The sequence below is a fragment of the Astatotilapia calliptera genome, chromosome 11, assembly GCF_900246225.1.
Source record: "Astatotilapia calliptera chromosome 11, fAstCal1.2, whole genome shotgun sequence".
Taxonomy (NCBI): domain Eukaryota; kingdom Metazoa; phylum Chordata; class Actinopteri; order Cichliformes; family Cichlidae; genus Astatotilapia; species Astatotilapia calliptera.
Window position 1 is genome coordinate 4535106 of NC_039312.1, and position 26214 is coordinate 4561319.

General features: G+C 40.6%; 1 protein-coding gene across 6 annotated transcripts in view; it reads right to left on the reverse strand.

The window, feature by feature from the left end:
• Nucleotides 1-25532, reverse strand: part of gask1a (golgi associated kinase 1A) — a 77590-nt gene extending 52058 nt beyond the window's left edge. For all 6 annotated transcript variants that reach the window (XM_026185008.1, XM_026185007.1, XM_026185006.1 and 3 more), the window contains exon 1: nucleotides 25200-25532. In XM_026185008.1, coding sequence (XP_026040793.1) covers nucleotides 25200-25227 — 28 coding nt within the window. In that variant the 5' untranslated portion in view covers nucleotides 25228-25532. The remainder of the gene's footprint in view (nucleotides 1-25199) is intronic.
• Nucleotides 25533-26214: the final 682 nt, after the last annotated feature.

The following is a 26214-nucleotide window of genomic DNA, read 5'->3' on the forward strand; positions in this document are numbered from 1 at the left end:
AAAAGCGCATCTGAGGAATTCTATAGGAGAGATGAAGTGTGTGTGTGTGTGTGTGTGTGTGTATGTGTGTGTGTCTCTCAGCTGTCGACAGCAGACCTTAATGAAAGTGGTCAGATCCTCTTTTTCTCTGACATGCACATGAATAAGGAAGAGCGTGTGAGAAAGGATGGCAGGAAGATGAAAGAAATGCAAAAGCAATGCAACAAAAGCAAAGTGATGTACCAAGGCACAAAATGCATTCAGCAACTGCTCGCTTCACTTTCTGATGCATCTGAGTCTGAGGATGATGACAACACATGAAAGATGAAAAATAAATGACTTTTGAGATTACAGCCTGATATCAGTGTATTTTTCTACCCAGAAAATAATGGGAACAAAGCAACTATAGAAAGAGGAGATGAGGGAGAAAGAGTTCAGATTATTTAAATATTGGTTATTTTCAATTTCATCTTTGAAACAGAGGATAAAAACATTTTTTCTACTGTGGCTGCACTTAGTGTTACACAGATAATTTCAATAACATTTAACATGTGTGTTTATCACATTTATTCAGTCGCAAATAATGTCATCAGACCTAAAATTTGCCAATTCAATTATCAAGCATACCAATACTAAACCCTGCCATAAATGTTTCAAAATGATGGAGTCAGTCTGCTTGACTGGGGTCAAGTTGGAAATGTCATGCAATCATTTCTGATGGTACAGCAATTAAAATGATGGCAACATATTCATAAATTAGAGAATAATCTCTTCAAGAGTGATTATAGTCAGTCCAAGTCAGAATGTATCTGTCTTATTGGACAATCTGTGCAATTGCCTCACAGTCAAAAGTGGCTGTGAGTGTGCAACCTCAACTATGGACACTGAAACGCACTGAAAGTTGCAATTGGTCACAGAAGGTGGAAAAAATTAAATGCAGTCGCCATTGATTTTTTTTTTTTTAGTAGATGCTAGATGGTTGTTGTCCTATTTTTACTCCTTTTACAGAGCCATTAGCTTGCTCTGAATTCAGAGGTAGCTTTGCCAAGCTCAGTGTGCCCAGCATTGGTTGGTTTTTCAGTTAAGCCGATTTAATGTAAGTTTGCTCGGTTAACTTTATCTCAGGATGCTGGGGCATGAGCTTGCTTTTTCCTGAGTATTTTATTAGAATATTGCTACTTGGTGTCCCTGTATCAATACAATGCAAAATATTGCAATAATATTATTAATATTAATAATTATTTCTGCCCCACCCAAAGGTATCAATATCATCTTAGAGCTGGAAATAGTTTGATAGGTCCATCCCTGTAGCATCAAAGCTGAACAAAGAGTAGTGTGAAGCCAAGCAACGCACAGTAAGGTGAAAAAGCTCTACTTGATGCAACTACCAGTCAGTCAGAAACAGCTACTCCAGTCTGTAACACTGCATCTCCAACTAGACTGGTCATTGGGCCAGAGACACAGTTTTAGTTAGCTCAAGTCATCAGCTTGCCTTGTGCTGAGTCTTTGGCATAGAGCTGGGATTTTGCTGCACCATCCTATCCAGTGATGCACAATACAGCATAATGAATTCCACAGTTCGCCCACAACAGTAGGGCTCAAAATGATACTTTAGAAATGGTCGTATATAGCACAGAAAGAAATGGTTGATACCATATGACATACAGTGCACAGAAATGGAAGTAAGCAATAATATTGGTATATGTAACACCTCAGCTCAAGGGCACACAAGCCTGAGGCATTGGATACATCAGTGGGCTATGGAATTGCTGATGTAATGCAAACCGATGTTTTTGGTATCTTGATATGAGCTTGCACAGTCAGAGGGATGAATGTTCACACAGCAGGAACTAATCCATGAAGGCAGCTACACACGTGCACAAGAAAATGCATTTGTGCGTTCATAAAGTATGAACTCCACCCTGCATGTGCTCCCATATCTTTCCGAAGCTAGAGCACAGTGAATAACGCACTTCAGTTCAGGCCTTTGAATAAGCATAAATCTAAATATTCCCACAGAGATCCTCTTTCGAGAAGAAAACTAACCCCTGCTTTTCCTGGAGTTTGAAATATGAGTACTGTTCTATCCTGCTCTCCTGTCAGCAACTTTTTCTTCCGGAAAGCAGGCGTTGGATCCAATTGACAAACGGTGAAACCTGAAGTGTATTTAATCATCCTGGAAAATCCTTTTGCCTTTTTAAAGGATGGTTAGCTGTTTCTAATGAAGAGCAACGTCTGGAGGACAAGTAATTACCAAGGTTAGACTATCAGCCAAGCAAAACAGGCAAGAGCCCAGGAACAGCACTTTAAATCAGGTGCCAGGTCCACTCCATATCATTTTTATGAAGTATAACATCACCTATGATGGGTATCCCCCCCCCCCATTATTTGGTCTTAAAGAGAGTGTCTATTTTCAAATATGATTTTAGAAAAGATTTACACACACAGAAACACACATAGACACTAAAAATAAATGTTTCTATAGTGGATATTTGTGTAAGGTTGACTCCATAAAACTGCTTCGATATTTTCCATCTGTGAAGTAATAAACAACCAAATCTCTACTCTACACTTTTCAAAGTTAATGGGATGGCTGATGAAACAACATATCAATCTACTGAAAATCCGTTTTCCTCTTTTCAGACATGAAATACTTAGAACGACAGGCCTCAGTTTTCTTAAAGTCACCGTATTCTGTCAAACGCCTGTCAGACATAAGCCATATAGCATAAAGCTTCATTCAAACATTTCCAGGAAATTGCAAACTTGGCTATTTGCTTACAGCTCAGATATACAGTAATGCATGCAGGTCAAGTGATTGTGGCCTGGGAGCGACAGTCATAGTTATTTGTAAATAGATCAGACAAATACAGAGTAAAAGGTGGAGACCTGTGGTCAGGTGGTCATTTTTTCCATGTTATTATTTCACATTAACAAATGAAATGTTGTGTTAGCAAAAGTGACGATCACCATGCTGGAGGAACTAAGTAAAACAAAGACAGAGGCATCAGAGAATGAAATCATAAAAGACCCATCTGTGTTAAATTCAAATGTATGGAATTATTTTTGATTTGTTAATAAGGATGAGATGAAAAAGATGAATGTGACATATGTGATTTGCTAGGAGTGTCCTTAAATGTAGTCAGCCAATGATGGCAAAGCTAGCTTAAAACAAACTGTTCCAATTCAAAGTGAGCTAAGAAAAAAAAAGCACAAACCATCACCCACTTCATGTGCAAAGGCCTCCACTGATGCAGTGCTGTGGAAAACCAGGACTTTTGTTACATGCTGTGGAAAATGAAGTATGATGAGGGGTTATGAGGAATTAACTGTACAACTTATGAACGTCATGGGCTATAGAGTCCTATGTGACTAAAACAGCTCATTATCTTAATACTACAGTTCACACGTCTGCATTCAGTTAATTTGAACTAGATCGTAACACAAAGAGTTCAGTTTGTAAAGTTTAGATAACATTTATGGTCTGTGGTGATGGCTAGGTGAGAGCAAGCGACCAATAATTTCTCAAATCAAATTAAATGCCTAAAACAGACAAAGCTTACGTTTGGTGGCATTATTCACAATATTATTATAATAAAACACAAATACCATATCACTAAATGTTTGAAATCACACTAATGTCTATATTGTGAGTTAATTATCATGATAATATGGTATCACTGGGTCTCTGGTGATTCCCACTTCTAGTTTTACATATTATAATATATAATAATCACAAATGTCGATTAATTAATGCATAAAACATTTAAATGTTGTAGCTGGAGATGGCTTTAATTTCTCAACATAGCAATAAATCACATTATATTACATGACTGAAAAATAAGTAATACAACATTAAAAACCTGTTTCAAACGCTAAGTGTTCTTCCAGTAGCTCCCTATGAGGCCTGCCACAGCAGATCATCTGCCTCCACCTCACCCTGTCCCGTCACAACAACCCTCCACATATTTTCCTTCACTATATGCATGAATCTTCTCTACTGTCTTCCTCTTTTCCTCCTGCCTGGCAGCTCCATCTTCAATATCCGTTATCCTTTACATGTATCCATGCTCCCTCCTCTGCAGATGTCCAAACCATCTCAGCCTCGCCTCGCCAAACCACTCACTCTGAGCTGCCCCTGCGATATACTCATTTCCTCTTTAGAGCCCGTCTGGATTAGACTGTATCTGGATCCAAAACTCTTTCTGTATTCTCTACACTTCTCCATCAACACTCTCAAAGCAAACATTTCATCTGGAGTTCTCTTTCATGGCATGAAGCTGCTCACACCTCTAGTCTTGGCCTCACTTCAACAACTCCTTCCCATATCTTCATGGTATGACTCATCATCTTTATCCCTCTGTAGTTACTACAGCTCTGCACATCACCCTTGTTCATGAAAATTGGTTCAAGTACACATCTTCTTCATTCCTCAGACATCCTCTCACTCTCAGAGAGTGTGTTAAACCAATGTGGTTAAAAAGTCCACTGCTTTCTCTCCTAGACATCTCCATACCTCTACATGTATGTCATCTGGACCAACCACCTTTCCCCTCTTAATCCTCTTCATAGGTGCCCTGCCTTTCTCATTACCAATCCTCGGCACTTCCTGATTCGCTAACTGTCCTCCACCCAGCCTCCTCTCATTTTCCACATTAGTCAGCTTCTCAAAGCAGGCCTACTCCTTCCATCTTCTCAAAACACAGTGTCATTAACACATTTCCATGTCTGTCCTTGATCACCCTAACCTGCTGCAAATCCTTTTTAAACATTAAGAGTACTATGTTTGCTAGATGATTAAAAAGTAAGTACTGTCATTTCCTGAGCAGCTTTTTGTTCCAACACCAGTATTTTTAAATGTAGAGCAATATTTCTGTAATGGAATAGTATTACTACATGTACACAGATAACTGCAATCTGCACCTGATGTACTGTGTTTGCTGTCCTATAACAGGAAATGTAGACTCAGCTGATGCAGTTTTATAGTTGTGTATATCCCGTAACATACCTCACAGACGGTGAGCAGGAAAAACCCAGAAATGTCTTTTTGTGCTCTGTTTGCTTTGTGTGGAACCTGCTGTCATCCATTGTGATGTGACTGTGTGGTCTCTTTGCATGGTGACCTGTCTGCCATCGTACTATGTGTCAGCTGAGTAGGTGGAGCGTGACAGCAGGCAATCTGGCAATCTTCTCGCTGACAAGACCTTCAGATGGCCAAGTGCTGTGTGACTGTGTGTGGCCTCGTGCACGTTTTTGCATATCCTTTAATTTGCATACCTCTAAAGTGCACATAGGCTGTGTTTGTGTGTGTGAGGAACAGCGATTCAGTCATTCTTTTGAGCTGTACACTGCCGGACCACGTACTGGTTGTCCTGGAAACAGCCCTGTCGTCATAACTGGGATTAATATAAATTGCTCATAATTTATAATACTGAAATTCCTGTGTTTAAAAATGTTCCAGATGTCATGCCTTGTTCCATATGTGCACACTGAAAACAACAGTGATGTTTTTAATTTGATGTTAGAGAAAGCAATAGTTTTCTTTAACATGTACACCTCAAGATGTGAAATGGGGATCACTGTTAAATATAGAAGAGAATTGCACTGCCTTTTCTTTATTTACATATTAATTTTCTCTAAACGACAGACAAAGCTCATCTCAAGACTATTTGATCAATTAAATTATTATATTAATACTTCAATCAAAAAAGTGGCTTTTACTTACTATGCCACACACAAGAGAAACTGTGATAAGGATGATAAGCTAACAGCGATGCAGGTGGATGCTTCTCTGGTGTCCTGGATTGTTGATTACCTGGCAGGAAGACCACAATATGTGCGCCTTCCACATTGTGTGTCTGACAAGGTAATCAGCAATACATGGGCACCACAAGAGACCGTCCTCCACCCCTTCCTCTTCACCCTCTACACCACAGACTTCAGCCACCGCACAGAGATCTGCCATCCTCAGAAGTTTTCTGATGACTCTGTGGTGGTTAGATGTATCAGCAGGGGTGATGAGTCAGGGCTGTGGTCGACTCCTTTGTCACGTGGTGCAAGCAGAATCATCTGCAGCTCAACGTGGCAAAGACTAAGGAACTGATTGTGGACTTTAGGAAGACCAGGAAAACCTTGACCTGTGTTTTAATGTAGGGGGTCAACGTGGGCATTGTGGAGGACTATAAAAACCTTGGAGTACACATAGACAATAAACTGGACTGGGTTAAAAACACCACTGCACTTTAACGGAAGGGCCAGAGTCGTCTCTATTCTATCAACATCTGTCAGACAATGCTCAGGATTTTCTATGAGTCTGTTGTGGCACGTGCTATTCTCTATGCTGTTGCATGCTGGGGGAACAGGTTGAGGCCCCTAGACACCAACAGACTCAATAAACTGATCTACAAGGCCAGCAATGTTGTGGGGATGGAGTTGGACTCCCTTAAGGTGGTGTCGGAGAGGCGGATGTTGTCCAAAATAAAGGCAATGTTGGATAATACCTTCCATCCAGTCCATGACTTTCTGGCTAGCCACAGGAGCATGTTCAGTGAGAGACTGAGATTACCAAAAAGCACCAGGAAATCATTCCTGCCTGTGGCCATCTCCCTGTATAACTCCTCCATCTAATACACTGTAAACACTGCAATAGTTACACCCTTTTTGCACACACTCTTTTCTACTCAGTAATGTTGCTGTCAATATTCTAGATACTTATATATAATCACCTCTGTCAATCCTTGATATTTATTATTTAGTGATTTGTATATATTGTGCAGTTTCTTAAATCTGTAACAGATTTTATTGTTAAATAGTACAGTCTGTTTCTGTTAATGTTACTGTACTGGAGCAACTGTAACCCACATAACTTCCTTAGGGATTAATAAAGTATTCTGATTCTGATTAGGTGAATAAAGTTGATCCTCTCGTTACAGTGCAACTGTCTTCTAGGAAACCCTGGGTCCTAGTGTTTTAGTCTGTTCTCAGCCCATTTCTCAAAACTGCTGACAACGTATCTTTTGGTGCCTGTGCACTGAATCCCCTGGACTATGACATTAGATGCATCTGTCACTCCCTCACTACCAACTGAAAAGAAAAAAATCATCAAGTGAAAAATAAAAATAAAAGAAAGCGCAAAAGAACTGATTACTTTAAAGGGTCTCTGAAACCAGATTCAAGACAATGACAAACAGCTCAGTAACAACAGAGGAATCAAATAGGCCCCTGGTCTGTTTACTTATATCCCTTGTATTATTGCCATCTTGTGGCCACAGTTGGCTATTGTCTCTGGAAGCAGAATTAGCGCTGCTAAATTAGCTGAAATGTGTATGGGGTAGGTGTTCTCATGTCTGTGTCTATGTCTCATTAACGAGAAACCAGTAACTTTTTTCTGGTTGTCTACACATGCGCATTAAACCTTTGGTCTTTGTCGGAAGACTGATGGGAGACCAGCATGCTAGACAAGCTGCTGCTGGCTCTGCTTTCACTGCTCTGAGAAGTTCTCATCTGGGTATTTGTTGAAACAGAGCTAGCGTTAGAAAGGAAACAATCACTTCAATTTATTCTCATTTTAATGAAAGCCTTGATTATGAGGAGGTTAACTCCTGCCATGTCCAGTTTAATAAAATGAGTAAGTTGAACAGATGCAAGTTTCAAAAGAGTGAAGCAACTGTGCAACCTGCCCATTGATTATAACAATCAATAAGGACAAGTCAACTCCTTAAAACCACAAGTTTTTCTGACATGTTAAAAGCAAACACTCAATGAGTGCTGACTTTTAGGGATTTATGTGCTGATTAATTTAAGTTTTTTTTAAGCTTCAAGAAAACCCCATCTGCCTTTGAAAGTTGCTCATTTTCTAAAAGCTACCTCCTAATAAGATATATACTACAGGCACTGAGAAAACGTCTCTTTTTGTTCAGAATCCCAAACCAATCTCACTTTGTTAAAAAGCTTTATGTGAGTGCACAGACCTGATTTTTCTCCCTTTTGGCAAAGGAATAAAGAATACATTTCTTCATATTCTTCATCTCCGTGTGTAGAATGAAGCCCAAACATCAGATCACAGCTCTGAAAGTAATTACTCTATGGCACAAAAATCCTTCCTCCATATGGCTGCAAAGAGATCTGAGTGCATACGTGGTCGAGTCTGTTCCACAACGCACATTCCATTCTCCTAAGTGGAAGGGGCTGCATAAGAGCAAATTTTGCAGAAAGATGTGGTAGCAAGAAGAAAATGAAGGCTGACTTTTCAGGATCATTTACTGGCTCGCAAGAAACAGACTATATTTGGGCTGCAGCCAAATTACATCAACTTAAGCCAAAATTAAACTAAAGCAGAAATAGTGATTCTTGTTTAAAGGACAAAAATGTTGTCTCAATTGACTGAACACAGCAACCCTGCCATGGTCACATAGCTTGAGTGATGGTAGATGACTTCCTCTATATTTCTTAGTGTCACCATGCATTTAATCTAATGCTTCAGTAGACCAACTGGTTACAAATGGAAACCATCCCTGGCTGCTTATTTGTACTTGTGAAATGTAAGTACATTAACCTAAGCCCTGTATAGTTTTGAGGTATTTGAGTCATTAAAAAGCCCTTTACTTTCATTAGCCACTGAATGTGACTAGTGAAGGATCAGGTTTGTCTAGAAAGCTTTATTCCTTAATAGATGAACTCATTATTTAAAAAATGTATACCGTATTTTTTGGACCATGAGGCGCACCGGATTATAACGCGCACTGTCGATGAAAAGGTCTGTTTTCATACATAAGGTGCACCGGATTATAAGGCTCATTAAGTGAAACAAAACAGTCAGATAAGTCAAACTTTACTCAACTCATTCTTCTTGGTTTTTCCACTTACGTACCATTGATTCATTAATGTTGAATTCTCTTGCAGCTGCTCTATTCCCGTGTTGTTGCTGTATATTAATGACTAACCTCGTATTGTGGATGAATTATCTCAGTTGTTCTCCTGACTGAAGTTTAGTCTGTTTACAGCATCCTGCCATTGCATTTGTCCCTAACCATCGGGAACTCTTGCATTGAAGGTGGAGAATGAATCTAACTTTTATCGAATGTAAAAAAGTTAGCATTCATCCTCCACCTTCACTGTGTTTATGTTATGCTAACATAGCTGTGTCGCTAGCGATCACGTAGCACATCGATATATATCCGGTCCAACTTCAGTAACCCTAAAAAAGTCACTGCTGTTTAGTTTTCTGTCTTCATTTGTGTTGGAAGTGATAGCAGAGCTGTACATTTTAATTTTTTCAGAAATCTCTCAGTCAGAACGTGGTATGTCATGTTTAGGTGGAAACTAGTGAGCTAACTTCCTGCTAACATTTAACTCTGTTAAATTTAATAAATTCTGTTTTCATGGATGTTAAACTTAATTGTTACACCTGGTAAAGCAGCAACACTGATCATTTTATTAAAGATAAAAGAATGTAGACAGTTTTTAACTCTCAGTAATGCCGCAGTGTTCGTTTGACTTTGGGACCTGAAGCGGACGGAATTTTGGACCCAGATTCCTCCACGAGGCTCCCGCCTACGGTAGCCTTAATGCAATCTATCAAGCAGTGCGGCTTCGTAGCTTATCAAAGTCATACTAAAACATTTTTTGACGAATCGGTTTTATGATTTCCAAGCTTGACAAAAATATAGTAAGAAATCAGGAGGGAGGAAAATACTTTTTCATAGCACTGTATGCTGTCATAAAGGGAGATTCTAATATTAAACATGACCAAAGGTTCCAAATATGTGTAGATGCACCCAGTATCTCAAGAGCTTAAAAACTTTGCTTTGAAGCTCTTTTTCTACTCCTGGCTCTGTGTGTTGTCGATCCCTAAATGGGCTGTCTCAAATACACAGGTCTGGCTGTGAAAACCGCTTTGATTCAGATAATGCATCCCCTGTGGGCTGCAAAAAGTACCACTATAAGATAAATAAGGAGTATTCATAATTGAATTATTCAAAGGTCATATATACTTATATTAAACACAAATTATAAAAAAGTAATGTCACTACTAAGGCTGAATACATTATCTTGATACTCCAGTATCAAGTATCCTTGGGTCTTTGCTTTTTTTAACGGACACATCAAATGCAATTACATTTGATGTCAGTTTTTAGATTAGTTAGGATTTACAAAAACGTACCTGTCCCAGATCACATGCGAAGATACCTAAATGTGCATTTCAATCCCAATGGGTTCTCCATGCATATTTCCCTGAATTGCCATGTGTGTTAAAACCAAGCAGAGATGAAACATGTTGTTCTCTGCACCGTTAACAGAAACATTTTTATGTTGTAATTTGTTGAAGTAGATCCTTTTTTAGGCCCTATCGGAAACTGAAATGCCGCTCTTGGTCTCAGAGATGCCTGAGCTCGTCTTGTTATTTGCACTAGGGAACATAAACTGCCTTGCTATAGCAATGATACTGTGATAAAACACTTTCATATGACATAAAACTTCATACCAATGATGGCACAGTCCTAATACCAAGCAGCAATCCCCACGGCTGATAAGAAAAGTGGATGTGGAAGTGCAGTTCTTGGGTTTGCCACTTGAGACTGGATTCAAAATTAATCCAATCTCAAGTAATCCTCATCGACAGCTTTGGTAAAACAGCCAAGCTAAAAGGCATTAAAAGGCCAGTTTGTGTGTGTGTGTGTGTGTGTGTGTGTGTGTGTGTGTGTGTGTGTGTGTGTGTGTGTGTGTGTACTCATTTCACTAGAAATGCAGCTGTAATAGTCATCCCTGCCTGTTTAGGATGCATCCACAGTTCTGTAAAGAGGAGATTTTCACAGGCTTCAGAAAGTATAGAATTGTCTTTACCTTTACAGCCTTGTGCTTTTAATTTGCTAAACTGGCAGCAGCTCATTATATAAACCATTATGTTGCATAAATCTCTGAAACCTTGTGAGTTTGTCCTTGGAGAAGTGTATGTGTGGCTGAAAGATTTTAATAGCTGTCTGGCCAGCAGCATTACATACTTCTTATTTACAAATATATATGTGACCTGACACTGACACCAGCTGCTCACCGATCACCACCTCCGCTGGGCAATTTTCTGGTGGAAAGTCTGCAATGTGGCAAATTGTGTCAGGAAAAACTGCTCTGTTTGATCGATAGATGCCCAGATGGAAGACGTGGGCGTCACAAACGGACTGGCTGACAGACGGACGAACAAACATTGGCAACCACAGGCCAGACTACGTGCAAGCCACATTTGCCAAATTACTTAAGATAATGACTACATATAGATATTTTCTCCGTTGTATCTCTTTCTGTTATTTGCAATTTCTGTTAATTTCTTCGTGTTAATCTTTAAGTCTTTAAAGACTTTAAAGATATTTAACAAAGACCCTCGCAGGTGTCCGTTTTAATGGCTAGACATCCCAGCCAAGTGTTTCATTTTTACAATAAACTGTAGAAAATTAGAGCAAGAAAGAAAATGAGTGGCATTCTCTCTCCTTGTTCTGTGACGAGACAGAAGCACAGCTGATGCAAATCCATCAGGTATCATAGACCAAATGGTTATTAGCACTGGCCTAATATAACACATCCACCATAAACAGAGGTTATAAACTCTATCGACTTCTACAACTATTATAGCTTTTCATCTGTCACTACTTCCTAACACCCCACTCTCTACCATCTCCTTACATCAGCCTGTCTTTCCCTTTCACCACCCACTACTTGGTTTACCCAACAAGTCACAATGCATATCATTATGAGTTTTGAGCGATACACCAGCCACCTCCACACAAACACGAAGAGCAGATGGCTGTGTGGACAGCGTCCCTCTTGGAGTTGTACTCGCGACAGATTGAGTGGGAGGCAAGGCGCCTCTGAAGTCACTTTCACTGCACTTTCTTCTGTTTCCTGTCCAGTTTCATTACGCTGCAAAGCCAAAGCAACCAAAACCAATGTACTGCAGAAACTCATATCATCTATGCAAGCACACAAATGCAAGAGTTAGTAAGACTGCATGAGATTACATCATCATCACTGCTGCTCACTTTCTTCAACATGGTGCAAATAAGTCAAACTAGTCTACAGCCATAATTAGGGTTTTCTATCAGAAAGGCTGCTTGACAGACAGGGTGAGGGCCAATTTAATGTTGCATTCAACTGATGCAGGGTTATAATGCTGCTTTAACCTTCTAGGACCTGGCGTCCACATGTGTGGACATCACATTTCGGGTTGTCTAGACCAAAATACTAAATTGTGCTCTACAAGTACCTGATATCCACTTATGAGGACATTATCCTGCCACTGTTCTATCGAAATTTAAAGCGAATGTCCTCATATGTGGAAACAAAAATCAGGTAAAAAAAATAAATAAATAAAAAATCTGGTAATTCTTTGTTTTTACATTCATCATGTCCCAATCAGCCCAAATAGCAAAGAGAAATTAAAAATGCAATACTAACTATGAGAACAGCAGCGATGGGCTGGCCTCTGCTATGATGACCAGATTCCAAGACACTAATGTTGGGTAAAGTTTCTGCAGACGTGGAACATATTACTAAAGATAAGATTTCTTTGTGTCAGTGTAAAAACAAAGCACTGGTATAATTAGTAACTTGAAATATAATTGTACTCCTTTAAAGTAAGTCAGTGTTAAAGATCTGACATTATTAATTCTGAGCACCTGATAATCCTGTCTAGAGGAACTGTTTAGTTACCACAAATTACGATTTCCAAACTCTGAACAGAACCACTGCTCACTGATAATTAGCATCAATTAGCATAAAAGCACTACCAGCACCACAGATATTTTCTTTTTGCACAGTAGTAGTAACATCTTTAATTCATGGGTTGTGCTGATCCAGGGCAGTGTCACTGGTTTTAGCTTCTTTACTAATTAATAATCACTTAATAAATTATTATTATTATGATTAAGATTAAATTTATGTTGGATTTAATCCTACTGGCTTAGTTTCATGTAGGCATCCCGGTTTATAACCAGCACTTGCAACACAGATGTGTGGGCACACACCAGTGCCCAAAACACAAAGTTAAAGCTTGCACTCCTGCCCTCTACACTGCTACACTGATCCATCACCACTGCAATGAAAAAACTGAAGGTGATATTTCTGTCTGCTTTTTCAGTTTTAAAACTCAATGTAAGTGTGTGTTTGTTGGTGAAACACTGTGGAGAGGGCATGGTGGAGTGTGGAGGAGAGATACAGTCAAGTCCATAATTTTTTCTAATTTTGTCTCTGTGCACCATTACAGTGGGTATATATAAATAAAACAATCAAGACGTCACTGAAGTGTAGACTTTCATCTTTAATTCAAAGTACTGTATTAACTGTGACTATTTAGGAATTACAGTTTTTACAGAGACACATTTTCAGAGGCTCTAACAAACTAACATAATTTAAAATATAAAGATTTGAAGGAAACTTGTTTGCAGTCAGTGTGCTGCCTGAAGTCTAGAAACCATGGATATGACCACATGCCGTTTCCTCCCTTGGAATGCTCTCCTTGGCTTTTGCTGCAGCCACCTTCATTTGCAGATTGTTTGTATGTCTCTCCCTTTAGTTTTGTCATCAGTAACTAAAAGCATGCTGTAGTGGATTGAGATCACTTGAGTGATTTAGCCATTGAATAATATCCCAGTTTGAGAAACTCTAGGGTTGCTTTTGCACTATGAGCTGTCTGATGTGTTTTTCATACCAAACGGCTGGCCAGTGCATTTCTGCTTTTTAAAAATGTGCAATATTGTTGATTTACTACTTCTAAAGGTTTTCGTGTCCCTCTTATTATTTATCTACATCTTATTTAGGTTTTTCAGTCCAACAATGGCTTCCCTCACTTCTACTGACATCTCTTTAGACCTCAAACAGAGAGTTCCAATGAACAGTAACTGGGTGAAGGTCCCAGTGGTCTCAGTGGTAATTGGAACACTAGGTGCAGTGACTCCCAAGCTAGGCGAATGGCTCTAGGAGGTCCCGGGAACAACATCAGAGATCTATGTCCAGAAGAGCGCAGTCCTAGGAACAGCCAAGTTACTGCACAGGACCCTCAAGCTCCCAGGCCTCTTGTAGAGGACCCAAGCTTGAGGGATAGATGCCCGCAGGGGCGAGCGGGGAATTTTTTTTAATTTTTATGTATGTGCACTTTCTAGACATCTTACTATCATTCAGTTGTCTAATACTAACAGTACTTATTAGCACCTTAAAGGAGCTCAAAAGAGTTAGAACTATAAAGTGTAAAGTATAGAAGAAATAAACTTTTTAAACAGCATTTGATTAACTGATGTCCATCCACTGATCCAATACTCACTAATTATGCTAGGCTAAATTATTCATCACTGTAGGCAAACAAGGTTAACTATTATTTGCTGCTCCCATGCTAGTATATCCAGCTGCTGGAAGTGGAAAAATATTCTCATGTCCCTCTCCTTTCATCACAAACAGTGTATCTGCACAGAAATGGCAGGAAGTGCTGGCAGTGCTACGCAACTCCATTGTTCCATCTGTTTGTTCCACCTGACATGCAACACAGTAGGAGGATGCTTAGTGCAAGAGAAGAATCCAAGTCTCCTCATTAACCTTTTGTTTGGTTGCCCTCTAGCCATTTGCACATTTACAGGGGACATACACTGAGATTTTCTGGGTCATATATACTCCAACAGAGAAACCAATGTGAATAATAAATGTGAGCAAGTGTGAGAGTAGTTCATGTTTGTAATTAGGGTCAGTATACTCCCACATGGAGAATCATTAATTATGGTCTGAATCCTGAGTTTGTCATTACACTGCTAATTACTTTATTTACTAAAATTAATTCAGGTATGTTTACTGTTAGGTAAAGCTAAAACGTTTTTGGCAATTTGAGCTACAGTGGCTTGTGTACTGGATCAGAATACATGGACCCGCCTTCACTCCCGCTGTGCATCAATGATCCTTGGCCTCCAATGAGGTAACCACTGTTCCTTCTATGGACCACTGACCTCTCTCCACAAACTCTCCACGAGAGCTGCAGTGTTGAAGATCATCACAATTTGGCCCTTGCTTGCCCATTTCTCCAGTTTCTAATACATCAACTTTGATGTCAAAATGTTCACTTCCTCCCTAATATATCCCACCCACTAACAGGTGCCCCAACGAAGAGATAATCATTATTTACTTCACCTGTCATTGGTCAGGGTGTTATGCCTTATCAGTGTATATGTGTGTTTGGTGTAGCAGCCATTTAGGAATATGGTTCTCCATAAAATTAAGTTCCAGGTCCAGTGACAGTACAGTAATTGTAGAATAGTAATGGGTAATTTGGTGCAAGTGTAAATCTCTGAGTTACAGTGCTGTCTAACTTTGAAATGGTTGTAGCGTGCATGACAAAATTATAACTGGTGCTTTAACCACACTTCTGTTACAGTATATTTAGTAGGGATGCACTCCACTGATACACTGCAATCAGCAAAGGCGTGTCTACCTGCTTTTCTTTCTGTCTCTCACACAGATGCAGACATGGAGTACAACACAGCTGAGAACACTGCAGAGGGCTGCGTTGTTGTTCTGTCTGTATTTAGGTAGGTCTGTCACCTTCACTGAATCCAATCTGCTGCAAAAACCTAGTTATATAATTTACATTACGAGAAGAGAAGAGAAGAGAAGAGAAGAGAAGAGAAGAGAAGAGAAGAGAAGAGAAGAAAAGAGAAGAGAAGAGAAGAAAAGAGACCTTTGACCTTTAACACACCTTTATTATATTATCAGTTATATCAATTCTTCAACTTACAACCATAACTGAAAATGAATGCCAAATCAACATATGAACAACCATCAACCCCACCCAAATACAATAAACACAAAAATGAAAACAAAAACAGAAGACACTCCATTCTGTTTTTTTCAAAAATTCAGAACTAAATTATCATCGGTTATTTTACACAAAACTCCATTAATACCCCAAATAGAGACAAACTCTTCAATGTTGGACACCATCTTGTAATAAACAAACTCTACTTTCAAACGTGCACCTACTAACCCTTTAAACATAATTCCTAAATTAACAGATCCTGTTCCCTTCATTTTGTTCCTCCTTGTGAGCCATATACTCATCTTAGCCTGACCTATTAAAAAATAATCAAGCAAACCTTCCTACGCTGCAGTGCAGAGTACCTTGGACCCAGGATAAAGAGACCCTCCTCTAAAACACTCCTAAGGCCAGCAAGCCACTGCCGCAGCAATGAAAAAAGGCCAGCTAGCCTGGGACAGCCAAGCCACAGGTGCTGCAGTGTTTCCTCAGTTAGAAAAGACAGTGGTTCCCTGTTCGTGGATCCATATGTGCCACATGCCTGTTCGCAGCCATGGCTCCATGCACTATTCTCCACTGGAGATCCGGACTGTGTTTCTCTATGGGAGGTTTGTACAGGGACCTCCAGCTGCCCCTTGGAGATGACCCCAGAGCCAACACACCTGACCACCTCGACTCCAGAACACCAGCCAACAATCTGTTCAGCAGCTTTACAGCCACCTCATATATAGCCTTCTGTGAAATCTTTGACAGGTCACCCAGAACAGGTGTTCGAAAGGAAAGAATGACCCCAAGAGGTGTGTAAGCCAGAACACTTTGGAAGGCGCACAGAGTCTTTACAGACAAGATGGCGCCTGTGATCGGCAATGCCGCTGTCAAACTCTGTGTTCTTCTTCTGTTTTATGTTGCATTACCCATTTTGCTGCTGTCTGTGGATAAGATTACAGCTACCTATGTTTACGATCGCCACACTCTACTTCGGATTAAATCAACTATGGAATCTATGGATGAAACCTGGAAATATTTTCGAGGCTTCTCTCCACCCTCCGGGCGATCAGCTGTTGCCCATTACGTCCCTTGCTTGCCCGGGCCAGGGAAAAACCGGAGCCGCCATTCCCGGACAAATCACCATCAGAGAAGACGAGGAAGGAGAGCGGGCATCCAAGTGAGATTACGGAAATATAAGAGTACCGCTGATTTAACGGCCTGCTTGGAGCTCCCAACAGTGGATGTTTTTGCAAAGGCGGCCCTCCAGCTTAATGCACAGTTTCCTCGCATGGGCTTCATCAGGACGCCGTGTCTGAAAACAGTTTTTCCAGACCATGTGAGTGACCGTCCTATTGTCCCACGGATTATACTAAACGGTAAAAAGCTCCGAGGAGTATGCAGTGCGAACCTGCACCAAGCCCCTCAGGGTGTAAACAGTGATGCTCATGCACCGCCGATTAACATGGCTCTATTAAACTGCCGCTCGATCTCAAATAAGGCATTTGTTCTCAACGACCTTTTCATTAGGAATAATTTGGACTTTATGTTCCTAACCGAAACTTGGCAGCGGAATATGGAATTTGTCCATTTCAAAGAACTGTGTCCAGCAGACTGTAAGTGCTTAACCACACCGCGTCTCTCAGGACGTGGTGGTGGGTTGGCAGTTATTTCTAGAAACTCCTTTTTCTGTCGGCTGGTAAAGACCCCCTCCTTTAACTCCTTTGAAATCCAGATGATGAAGATCAATAGGACTCACCCCTTCTATGTGATTTTAATCTATAGGCCACCGGGACTAGCTAGGAGTTTCTTAGTGGAGTTTGGGGATTTTCTATCCTCCACCATTAAGCTGGAAAAAAAATTCTTCTGCTGGGGGATTTTAATCTTCATGTTGATGACAGTTCATGTCACGCTGCTTCGGATTTTCTCACTCTCTTAGACTCTTTTAACCTTGTCCAACATATGACTGGGCCAACACACAGTGGTGGCCACACCCTGGACCTGATATTATCACTGGGTTTGGATATTGGCCCAGTCCATTGCAGAGACATTTTTATTAGTGATCATAAATACCTTTTATTTGACCTTTCCTTTACTTATGACACTCTACCCTCTGTTTATGAGAAGCGTTCACGATTAATTAACGACTCAGCGGTAGAAGAATTTATGGAATTGTTTGATAACAATTTATCTGAAACAGATGATATAGATCAGCAGATGACCTCCTTCAATTCACAATGTCAAAAAATTCTAGATAAAGTGGCTCCTCTTAAAATCAGGAAAGGCAGTACTGTTAAATGCCCGCCCTGGTTTACAGAAGCTATCCGCAGCTTTAGGCGAATATGCCGTAAAACCGAGCGCCTGTGGAAAAATCACAAAACTCGAGGTTCACAAGCTCCATTTAAAAGAACTATTATCTACCTTCAATGACATGGTGACAGACTCAAGAGCCATTTACTTCTCTCAACTACTTGCAGTAGGAAAAAGAAATCCGAAAGTTGTCTTTGATACAGTGAGTAGCATTGTCTCCCCCCCAACGCCATGTACACCCGTCTCTTCAGATAAGGACTGCAGTGAATTTTTAAAATTTTTTCAAGATAAGATTAGTTGCCTAAGACATAACACAACTCCCTCAGGAAACCCCACCAACTATGATCGTCGACACCCCATAATTATGGAATCTTTCCTCCCAGTTTCTTTAGAGGATTTATTGGAAACACTGACTCAATTGAATCCTTCAACGAGTTTAGCTGATGTCTTACCTACTCGTTTATTCTGTAAAGTTTTTGAGACCATCGGGCCCTCTGTGGTCACGCTGATAAACCATTCATTGCTATCTGGCTCTGTCCCCAGGTGCTTTAAACAGGGGGTTATTCAACCTCTGCTGAAAAAGCCTAACCTGGATCCAACACTTCAGTCAAGCTACAGGCCCATCTCAAAACTTCCTTTTATCTCTAAAATCCTAGAAAAAGTTGTTTGGCTACAAGTAAAGAAAGCGCTGGAGAAGCATAACATTCTTGATAAATTTCAATCGGGTTTCAGAAAGTTACACTCTACAGAAACAGCTCTGCTGAAAGTCACAAATGACCTCTTGATGGCTGCAGACAGGGGTGATTGCTCAGTCCTGGTTCTTCTGGACCTTAGCTCAGCCTTTGATACCGTTGACCATCAGATCTTAATCCATCGCTTAAACTGCACGGTAGGGATATCAGGATCTGTTCTAAAGTGGTTCACCTCATTTCTGGAAGATAGGACGCTTTTAGTTTCAGTGGGAAACTTCCAATCAGACGTGGCTAAGCTTCTATGTGGAGTTCCACAAGGTTCGGTTTTAAGCCCCCTGTTATTTTCACTATATATTCTTCCCTTAGGCCGGATCATTAGCGGTTTCAAAAATATTTCCTATCATTTATATGCGGACGACATCCAATTATACATTTCTTTTAAATCTTGGGAATTAGACAAGCTATCCACTCTTATGGACTGTCTTAAGGAAATTAATCTTTGGATGACAAACAATTTCCTGCAGCTGAACGCAGACAAGACCGAGTGCTTAATCCTAGCCCCAGAGAATATCAAGCCCCAGATTAGTCAACATCTCGGTGCTTTTTCATCGTCGATAAAAGCCACTGCTCGGAATCTTGGGATAATTTTCGACCAATCTTTGTCCTTTGACGTTCATATTAAATCCGTGACCCGCTCCTGCTTTTTTCACTTAAGAAATATTGCCAAACTCAGGACTATTGTCTCCACAACCGAACTGGAGATGCTTGTCCACGCCTTTATTTCCTCCCGGCTGGATTATTGTAATGCACTTTTCTCCTGCGTATCTAAGGCCTCACTAAATCGGCTCCAAGCGGTTCAAAATGCTGCAGCAAGGCTTTTAACCCACAGCAATAAATTTTCCCATATCACTCCTATACTAAAATCCCTGCATTGGCTTCCGGTTGAGTATAGATATAAGTTTAAAATCCTCACCTTTACGTTTATGTCTCTACAAGATGAGGCCCCCATCTATATCTCGGAGCTTCTCCAGCCCTATTCTCCAAAGCGGACTCTTAGATCCACTGATAGCGGTCGTCTATCTATTCCACGGACTCGTCTGAAAACAAAGGGGGATCACGCTTTTCAAACCCTGGCTCCAATACTGTGGAACGGTTTACCCTCCTCACTACGCACCATCGACACGGTGGCCTCTTTTAAAAAACAGCTTAAAACTCATCTGTTTAGACAGGCATTTGGGTAATGTTAATGCGTAATATGTTGTTTTATTTTATATTTATATTGTACTATTGCTTGTTTGATATGCTTTTATACTTCCTTTATGTTGCTATATTGTTTGTTTGACATGTCTTCTTGTGAAGCACTTTGTAACAGCGTTTTTGTCTTAAAAAGTGCTATATAAATAAATTTTACTTACTTACTTACTAAGTAGAGAGCCTCCCTCCTCATCCTGCTCCCCAACTGCGGCACAAACAGGCAACGACAGAAAGTCAGCTGAACTCGGTTGACCACCTGCAGAGTCCCCAGCGCAGCCCTTACAAGTCCAGGAAGACCACCCATGACTTCTTCCACCAGCTTGTCCAGAAAGCGCAGAGATCTGATTCCAGTCTCCTGAGCCAGCTTGGCAGCCGTTTTCCACTGCCCTGCCATCCTGAGGCCCGCCAGCTTAGTTAGACCAGCATTTACGAGGAACCTCTGCACACTAGTAGTGCTGATCATCCTACTTGGCATCAGGGGATTGTAAAAAAAAAAAAAAAAGAGGCTCTTCACCAACATCACCATAAAATTGAGAACAGTCTCTCTGTACTTTAAAAACAGTCTTCCAAGCAGTCAAAACAGACTGGTAAAAAACAGAGGTCTGTGAAAGGTCCATGCCAGTTAAGTCTATAAGAAACAGGTGCTTGTCATATGTAAGGTCCTTTATTCAGTGAAGCAGCATAGATGCAGTCTTGAACCAGAGTGGTTATTGCTTTCGATAAAGATACTGCTATGCTGTCTGAAGACGGAACGCTGTGATGCAGCTGCGAAGGTCAATCAAACCCTGACCCCCCCCCCCCCCCTCCCCCCCCCCCCCACCCACCCGACACAGGTAGAGACAGCACAGCAGACCTGGTCCAGTGAAGCCCTCCCCAAAAGAAATCTCGCTCATATAAATTTTACTGTGCTTCCTGCTTCTTCAAAGGTCAAACCTGAGAGTCCCTGTCTAAGATGGTGCAAAAGAGGTTCAAAGGCCAGCGTATACAACATACCAGAAAGGGGGCACCCCTGCCTGATGCCTCTCTGAACTGGAACAGGCCGACTTAACCCTCCCCCCACCTTTAACATGACAGCAGCATTTGAGTACAACAGTTTGATCCATGAAATGAAAATGTTTCCAAACCCAAAAGCTTCTAAAGTTTTTAACAGATAGCGGTGATCAACTCTATCAAAAGCTTTTTCTTGATCCAGAGATAAAAACCCCACATCCAAGTCTCTGAGCTTGGCCAGATCAATAATGTCTCGATTTAAAAACAAGTTGTGCATTATAGTCCTTTCAAGGACACAGTATGCTTCATCCACATCTACAATCATGTCGATACAGGTCTTCAACCTATTGGAAAGACATTTTGCAATAATCTTATAGTCCGTACAAAGCAAAGAAACTGGTCTCCAATTTTTAAGCAGGCCCAGGTCCCCTTTCTTTGGCAGTAAAGTCAAAACTGCCCTTGTGCAACTTGCTGGCAAGATCCCAGTGGTCATACAGTATGTTAAAACCTCATGTATGTCCTCTCCTAGCAGCGACCAGAATTTCTGATAAAATGCCGCAGGAAGACCATCAACTCCTGATGACCGACCACAGTTGAGTTGCTGAACCGCTGAAGACATCTCATCAAAAGAGATAGCAGACTCCAACACAGCCGATTCAGCCACATCCAGCCGTGGCAGCGCCTCCAGCATCTTCGTCACACAGTCAGGGTCACACATTTCAGCACTAAAGAAGCTGGCATAAAAGTAAATAGCAAGCTTCCTCATTTCTGCTGGGTCAGATGTTACCTTCCCATTTGGAAGCCTTAAGTGCATCATTTGGTGTGACTCACGAATCCTTTTCTCCAGCTTGAAGAAAAATCTGGTTGGGGTATCTATTTCTTTAATAGTAGAAATCCGAGTTCTTATAAGAGCACCTTTTGCTCTTTAGTGGAGAAACTTGCCTAAAGCCTTCCTCCTACTGTCCCAGGTACTATTTGTATCATCTGTCCCACTTATAATCTTATCCTCTAGCATCTTGAGCTCTCGTTCTAAGTCCTCAAAGCAGTCTTTAACAGTGGCCGTTGCATGTGACGTGTATTGTTGACAAAAAAGCTTAATCTGCGTTTTCCCCACCTCCCACCATTGAGCCAAATTGCAAAAGTCAGTTTTCCTTTGTTTCCAGTGGCACCAGGAAGAGCATTTCTGGCCAACATCACCACACTCAAAGCACTTCATGCTACGTGCACTTGCATAAACAGTATATAAGCTGTTTTCATATCTCACTTTAAACGACACTTCCAGTGTCTGTGAAGGATCGTTTAGATACATGAAGGCCTGCCTTCGTAGAGACTGAACGTGCTGCAGTCTGGCATCTTTGCAGCCAAGGCGAACAACCCTGAACCCACTAGCAAACTTTCCAAAGCGGGTCAGTTCCTTTTCAAGCAGTTCATTTGGGATGAATGGCGGGACACCGGACACGGTGACCTGCATAGATGGCACAAACAGTGGCGAAACAGCCACAAACAAATCATCCAAAATGATCCCCCTTTCAACTAACAGGTGAACCAAGCGCTCCTCACGGAGAAAGGCAACCACAGCCTTGTTCATCCAAGAGCCATAAGTTATGTTCTCATGGCCCACCTGTTCACCAACAGCTAGCATAACCTGCTCCACGGTGTACTGTTGGGGTGCCACCACCCTGGCCCCATGTCTAACAGACAGGGGAGGCGAACCCTCACTAGGGAGGGACGCCATGACTCAAGGTAAAACTGGCCAATTAACTAAAATTCTTCACTTCACACAACACAATGAAATAAACGTGCCTTACCTGTTAACCACCCATAAAGCCCAAAGTTTTCTGGAAAAAAACAGTCCAAATGTCCCAAACTCACTCAGCAGCTCCACGCACTCACCAAACACCTTCACACACCCATTCACTCACACTCCCAGCATGCAGTGCAGGAAGAAGAGAAGAGAAGAGAAGAGAAGAGAAGAGAAGAGAAGAGAAGAGAAGAGAAGAGAAGAGAAGAGAAGAGGTTTGTGGTTTCCATGTGGCAATTTAAACCCAGGCGCCTGCTCTGCACATGGAACCAATTTGAAATGTGAAACTATAGGGACTCCTTGAAAGAAGGATGACTGCCAATCAGATGATAGAAAAACAAGTATGTAAATGCCAACCAAGCTCTTTTCAAATTTTGTATCAAAATATATCAGGTTACACTGTGTTTTCTGGTCTTGTATATCTCGTCTCAGAGAGTTTCAGGCTGTGTGCATATTTTTTCCTTTCAAAGGTTACATTTGCTGTGACTGTAACTTACAGGAGAGATTAATGGCAGTTATATGGTTGGATTATCTGTCTGTTAAGAAGCTTAATCAAAAACTTATTGATAGATTTCCATCAAAATTTTACCAGAGGTGGGCCAAACTGACACAGGAGCTGGATCTAAGAATCTAAGGATTCTTACCCGCTGTGAGATACGGCAAAAACAAACATACCAAACTAACATAAGTACAAGAAGCACAAACCACCATTAAGGCAGCTCACTCTCTGGGCAGTATTTACTTTTAAGGGTATAGTATTGTATTTTATATATATTCATTTTTTTTCACATAAATATACTTTTAGAAGTTTACCGTGAAGTGAAAACAAGTGTTTTATTCTGTTAAAACCTATTTTAATATACCTGACAATTTTGCCCATATTTTTTTATTTTTTTTATTTATGTGTATATGGCACATGTGTAGCATTCATTTTACTGTTAGGTAAAATCTGTTCACATGTTTAGTAATAAATATCAAATGAAAAACATTTCCTCACCACAAGTTTGTTTTTATTTTTAAAATACATTTTTATGTATGGCGAATTCCCTGTCTTTTGCTTTGCTCTACAGTATCTTTTACAGAATACAATTTTATAAAATACAACTTGAGATTAAAGAAATGTGAAAGTTTGTAAAAACTAGGCTCACTTCTAATGACTACAACATACATTTTGACAAAAGATTAAAGGTAGGTTGTTGCTTCCAGCTGTTCTGAGAAGTCTTCTCTTAATTTATTGAAAACCTGCTGCGTCACAAAGGCAGAATCCATCCAAAAAGTAGCACATCAGTAGTAAGTGATGATAAATTAACCCCAATGTGGGGACAAGATCAATAAGGAGCTAATGACATTGTAAACTTTATGTTTGAGAAGTAAGCTGTCACGCAAAGTCACAGTTTATTACCTCAGTAGTTAATTTGTATACATGAATTCTCTCTAATTATCTAAGTAGCTGCACAAATATTGCTGCCTTGTTAAGAGCATTCAAAGAGACTGCACTTCTCAGTGGTCATGACTTACGGTCAATGAGAAATGCACGTGTGCAAGGCCAACAGCACCATCTGCACCAGGTTTCCTCCATTAGTCACCCAGAAATTTAAAACAGCTTGTGCTGAGAGAAAAACATAGCAGAAGAGAGAGACCACAAAAGAAAGCAGAAGAAAGAGCACTCTTGAAGAGTCACCCAACAATGTCCTTGTTTTCGGTTTTAAAATAAATAAATAAAACGCAGATGCATTTCAGTTAAAACACCATAGTGTAACAATTTCAGTTGTGCATATAATTTATCTATATGCTGGTGTGTACTCATTTCCAAATTCCTTTTTATCAGCGCAAAACTGCAGTTTTAGATGGTTTCACACTGAACCAAGACCATGCACAAAATATAAACTGGCAATTAAATGAAAGAAAAAACATCTGCAGCTGAAACCAACACACAGCAGAGTGTGTTTAAGGCAGAATTACAACAACTGGGGCTGAGAAAGGAAGGGAGCAGCCGACAGCCGTAATCACACACATGCATGAGGACCTGCTTAGCTGTCTGTTGTGTATGTGGTCTTTAAATATGCACACTTCCATTACACTACTTTTACATGGCAGTGTCCTTATTATTTATACTTGTTATTTATAGAGTGGGGAGCTCTGCTCACTAAGATTCCATTTTACAATGGAGACTGGTGCTCTGCAATGTACAAACAGTCCACATTTAGGACCTACAACTATATTTTTTCCACTACTAGCTATAAACTCATTTTACATATGAAATATGTGGTCGACTGTACTATGCACTCTCTGAAACAGACTCGTGGATCTGCCTACTCAGCACTTGGCTGAAAACTTTCAAAGTGTTCCGTCTTGTCTCAGACTGCAAGGCTGAAGGGAAAACTGCAGGAAGACAAAAGAAGACTCTCACCATGGTGCGTGTCGCTGGTCGAGCGCATTACCCTTATCTCATTTATCACACAGACATCCCCTTTGACTGGAGGTTGCTGAATCTCCACACAAGCATGAGACAGCCGGTGGTCCTGAAGTTGCAACGGCCACGGGCCAGTCGGACAACGAAATTTCTAGTCTGAAAACTGCTTGCTTTGCTAACTAAAAACTGTGTTTGCTTCTAATATGTCATTTTCCAGAAGTTACATAACCAGGTCCTTAATTTTGTATCTGCAAAGTTCAAAAAAATGAGTCTACGGGGTGTCGCGAGCGCCGTTCTCTCTCCCAGGGGAACGCGCAGCTGCTACGCGAGCGTCTGGGAAATGACTTTTCAAAGTAAAAGCCGTGCTGTTTAAGGAGGGGCTGCCTGCTCAGTGTGAAATTTGAGATGATTTCTCCCTGAAAACATAACAACGCGTCTCCGAACCGGCAGACAGCTTAAGGCAGATATAGGAACAAGAAAGGAAGAAGGCAGACTACAATCCCCTGTAACTGCAACAAGAACTGTGACCAGGAACTTGACTGTTACAAAACAAAGCAAGCATGATAACGGCTCAATAGGGTTGAGTAAAAGAGTAAAAAACGCTATATAAATACCACTCCATTTACCATTTCTATAGTTTTTCTTTAAAATTATTAATATTTTAATCTCTAGACATGAAAATTATGAACAGTCTTACATGCTGGTGATCCTCTTTGTGTGCCACTAACGCAACGCCAGCTCGTGAGATCTAAAGTCTGTATTACAAAGCAAGACTGCTATCCCTGTGTAGCAGAGAGTACCAGAGCCACAAATTAATGTTCCTGGTACTGTTCAAGGTGTACCCTGCCTCTCTTATAGTAGCACCTTTGATAGGCTTCAGCCCCCTTGAATTGGATACATGGTTAAGAGGATGCATGATTGTAGGTATTGATGAATTAATGGATAGATGTTCCTTGCCTGCAACACTTTTTAAGTAGGTGGCAAATTATCGACCATGTGAATAGTGAATACA